The sequence below is a fragment of the Setaria italica genome, chromosome VI (genome assembly GCF_000263155.2).
Source record: "Setaria italica strain Yugu1 chromosome VI, Setaria_italica_v2.0, whole genome shotgun sequence".
NCBI lineage: Eukaryota > Viridiplantae > Streptophyta > Magnoliopsida > Poales > Poaceae > Setaria > Setaria italica.
In genome coordinates this window covers 7,055,906-7,059,983 of record NC_028455.1, presented here as the reverse complement: position 1 = coordinate 7,059,983, position 4,078 = coordinate 7,055,906, and the positions used below count along the sequence as shown (strand labels likewise).

General features: G+C 46.5%; 1 protein-coding gene across 1 annotated transcript; it reads left to right on the top strand.

The window, feature by feature from the left end:
• Nucleotides 1-1,230: 1,230 nt before the first annotated feature.
• LOC101766686 (lysine histidine transporter 1) lies at nt 1,231-3,714 on the top strand. Its single transcript, XM_004972910.3, has 7 exons — nt 1,231-1,362; nt 1,583-2,121; nt 2,254-2,647; nt 2,739-2,844; nt 2,973-3,064; nt 3,172-3,240; nt 3,331-3,714. Exons 1-7 carry the CDS (start codon nt 1,306-1,308, stop codon nt 3,427-3,429), a joined length of 1,356 nt encoding a protein of 451 aa, XP_004972967.1. The 5' UTR covers nt 1,231-1,305; the 3' UTR covers nt 3,430-3,714.
• Nucleotides 3,715-4,078: the final 364 nt, after the last annotated feature.

Genomic DNA, 4,078 nt, shown 5'->3' with positions numbered 1-4,078 from the left:
AAAATTAAGAAGAAATAAAAATGAGAAAGACAAGAGAAAATCAATAAAAAGATTAGGTATAAAATTAAAAACAAAGGAATAAATAACAAAAGAAAATTTAACCTCATCTTATTTTGGTGTGTCCAATCTCAGTTTAGCTTCGCATTTTGTCAGCAAATTGACCAGTTTCACGGGAGGCCGATTATTGTTGGAACCATGCTAGCAATTCCACGGGAAGAAAAGTCTGAGTCTGCTTTATTATGATCAAAGGACAATGTTTCACATAAAAAAGGAACAACAATCAGTGGAAAATAAAACAAAGCCATATTGAACACGCTATCAATGTTCAATAAAGTTGAGTGAAAGGGTTTAAGGACTACCGCGCACAGCTTTATTTCCGTTATTGTAGGAAGCATGCATGGTAGAGATTCCGGGGCAAAGAAAAAAAAATCCAAAACTGTTCTATTAATAATATTCACAGAAATTAAACAAATTCAGTGGAAATTAAACAAAATCATATGGAACCAGGGCTTGATGAACCTCAAAGATTTTTCAAGATCCGTGTGCCTGGCGCGAGTATTCTTTAGCGTACGTGACTCCCTAACTTTCAGAGAACAGCAACCAAAACACTTGATAGGTCAAGTCGATGATGTACCAAGCAGAGACTTCTGATCAAACAAACAGCTACTGTTTTCCACAACGGCGTTTCATCGACGTTTCATCCAGCTAAACTGCAAGAAGTAAGATTAGACAGGGCGTCACTTTCAGCATCAAGTAGATTGGGGTTTGCAAGAAGTTCAACGACGAAGCTTGACGACGGCCCATGGCACGCTTGACTTTTATTCTCTCTAGAAGACAAAAATTACCGCGTATTTTATGAAGAAGAAGAAGACACGTACTATGACTTATCACGTTATCAGATGGCAACGTGACCTTTGACCAGATGAGTACACACTGAGAGCTGCAGCAGGGTATTTGTTTTCTCCCATTTTGTTCATACAAGTTACATGTAAGCTGTTCCACGACGTCAGCGAAAGCAAAATGCCATTGTAAGTGATTCGACTGAATAATTCAGCGCAGAGCAGCAACTGCAAACTGTCACTGAACTAACTCACCCGAGCTGTCAGATGGAGATCGGACGGCCTGGATGGAGCCACATGGCGCCCAAGCTATGCCCCTTCTCTTCCATTTGTTGCGCCCTATAAAGAAGGCGAGACTGCCTCGCGCCACCGCTCCCTCTCCTATCCCCTCCATCTCTCTCTCTCGCCTCTGCCTCACTCTCCAAGTCACCATTGATCAAGGATCCGCGGCACGGCATCCATTGTGATGGCAGTCCAGCCATCCATGGAGACGCAAGCGCCCGAGAACTATTCTCCACCCAAGGTACGCCAACAGCATGTTTTCACTTTCAATTTCTTCTTGATGATGTCTGCACGACCATGCTGCTGCCATCTTTTTCTTCTTGTTCTTTGATTTTTGTGACAAAAGAAGATCGACGGTTTTGTCACAAAAATCAAACTCGAGCCTTACTTGTGTCTGTGATCAATCAAACTCTGCAGCTCGCAAGCGACTAATTTAATGGCAAGAACTCGATCTCTCGCAGGATGGCAGGAGCGACCACGAGAAGGCCGTCGAGAACTGGCTCCCGATCAACGCGTCGAGGAACGCCAAGTGGTGGTACTCGGCCTTCCACAATGTCACGGCCATGGTCGGCGCCGGCGTGCTCGGCCTCCCCTACGCCATGTCCGAGCTCGGCTGGGGCGCCGGCGTCACGGTGCTGGTCCTGTCATGGATCATCACGCTCTACACCTTATGGCAGATGGTGGAGATGCACGAGATGGTGCCTGGCCGGCGCTTCGACCGGTACCACGAGCTGGGGCAGTACGCCTTCGGCGAGAAGCTGGGCCTCTGGATCGTCGTGCCGCAGCAGCTCGTGGTCGAGGTGGGCGTGAACATCGTGTACATGGTCACCGGAGGCACCTCGCTGAAGAAGTTCCACGACACCGTCTGCGAGAGCTGCAAGCAAATCAAGCTCACATATTTCATCATGATCTTCGCCTCCGTCCACTTCGTGCTCTCCCAGCTCCCAAACTTCAACTCCATCTCCGGTGTCTCCCTTGCCGCCGCGGTCATGTCGCTCAGGTACAGTTTCACTTCATGGCCTTCCATGGCTCAAAACTACTAGTCCAGTGTACTGTAGCATATCCGGCAAGTCTATGAAAACTGCACATAGCTCAAGTGATCAGTGAACACTGACATGAACACTCATGGCAGTTATTCAACAATCGCGTGGGGCGCCTCGGTGGACAAGGGGAAGTTGGAAGATGTGGACTACAGCCTGCGTGCGACGACGACGCCCGGGAAGGTGTTCGGCTTCTTGGGTGCGCTAGGGACTGTGGCGTTCGCATACGCAGGTCACAACGTGGTGCTGGAGATTCAGGCTACCATCCCGTCCACGCCGGAGAAGCCGTCCAAGAAGCCCATGTGGAGGGGCGTCGTCGTCGCCTACATTGTCGTCGCGGTGTGCTACTTCCCTGTCTCACTGGTTGGGTACTGGGCCTTCGGCAACAGAGTCGACAGCGACATCCTCATCACACTCTCCAGGCCAAAGTGGCTCATCGCCCTCGCCAACATGATGGTCGTCATCCATGTCATTGGCAGCTATCAGGTACATATATGTTCATAGGTACATGTATCACAGTATCAGTGCTATGTAATTCTATCATCTCTGAACTGAATGTTGTCTATCGGCGCCACAGATTTACGCGATGCCGGTGTTTGACATGATAGAGACTGTGCTAGTGAAGAGGTTAAAGTTCCCTCCAGGCTTGACGCTCCGCTTGATCGCTCGGACTGTCTATGTTGGTAATGCCTCTGTCTGAACTGATGAGCTCTTCAGTCTGAACTCTGAAATCTGAAGGCCTGCTCACCCAAATGGGCGTTTTAACCTGAACAAATAAGACTGATGATGAGATGCCAACTGTTCTGTGCAGCATTCACAATGTTCGTAGCCATCACCTTCCCTTTCTTCGATGGGCTGCTCAGTTTCTTTGGTGGATTTGCCTTCGCGCCGACTACTTATTTCGTAAGCTCCCGTTGCTCAATTATCCATTGTTTCTGCTGCAATAATGGCGTGTTTTGGTTTCAGAATTGTAACCTGAGAGCTGATCAAATCTTTTTTGTTTCTACCAGCTTCCCTGCGTTATGTGGCTTGCAATCTACAAACCCAGAAGGTTTAGCCTTTCATGGTTCACCAACTGGGTAAGAACTACTGACAGTCCAGCCTCTCATGCATGTCTCAGGTTAACCTGTCCCTCATCTAACTGTTATTGTATTCTCCATGTTCTTCAGATCTGCATTGTTCTTGGTGTGCTTCTGATGGTACTGGCACCGATTGGAGGACTCCGGAATATCATTTTGAATGCAAAGACATACAAATTCTACCAGTAAACATGATTAGCCAACATAAACCCCTTGTTTCAACCAACAATTAACAGACCCGCAAAATGTCTCAGATCATCATCAGCTGAAACAAGTTCTGGATTTGGCACAGTGTGACATTACATTCTTTTTGGCACGACAAAAAATCGCATTAGGTGGTGTAAGGAACCGACTACAGCGTCTAATATGAGTTTTTTGTCATGCCAAAAAATAGTGTTGTTTAGTGTGTGTTGCTTTCATAGTGATGCATCTTGGTGTTTCTTGAGTGAAAGGTTTAAAAGTGTGTTCAAATGACGATCAGGTTCTTCTGAGAATTTTCCAATTTTTTCAGGAATTATTCTCATTTTTCTAGAGCTAAATCTATTTATTAGAAGGCTCTAGAACCCTTTTCACAAGCTCCAAGTGTTTTATTTGGACTCCTCGTGTCCCAAACTATCTCTAGGATTTTTTCTAGAATTTTTGGGATTTTTAGGATATTTTTCGTGCTTTAAAAACATTATCTAGAATATCCTGGATTTGTTTTCGCATTGGAAAATCTATTCCGGAAAATAAGGAAAACCCTAAATCCTTATCGGGCCAAATCCAACCAAACCCTACCCAACCCTCTAGACCCTAACCCTACCCGGCTCTCCCCTCTTCCCCTGTTGGTGGCCCCGCA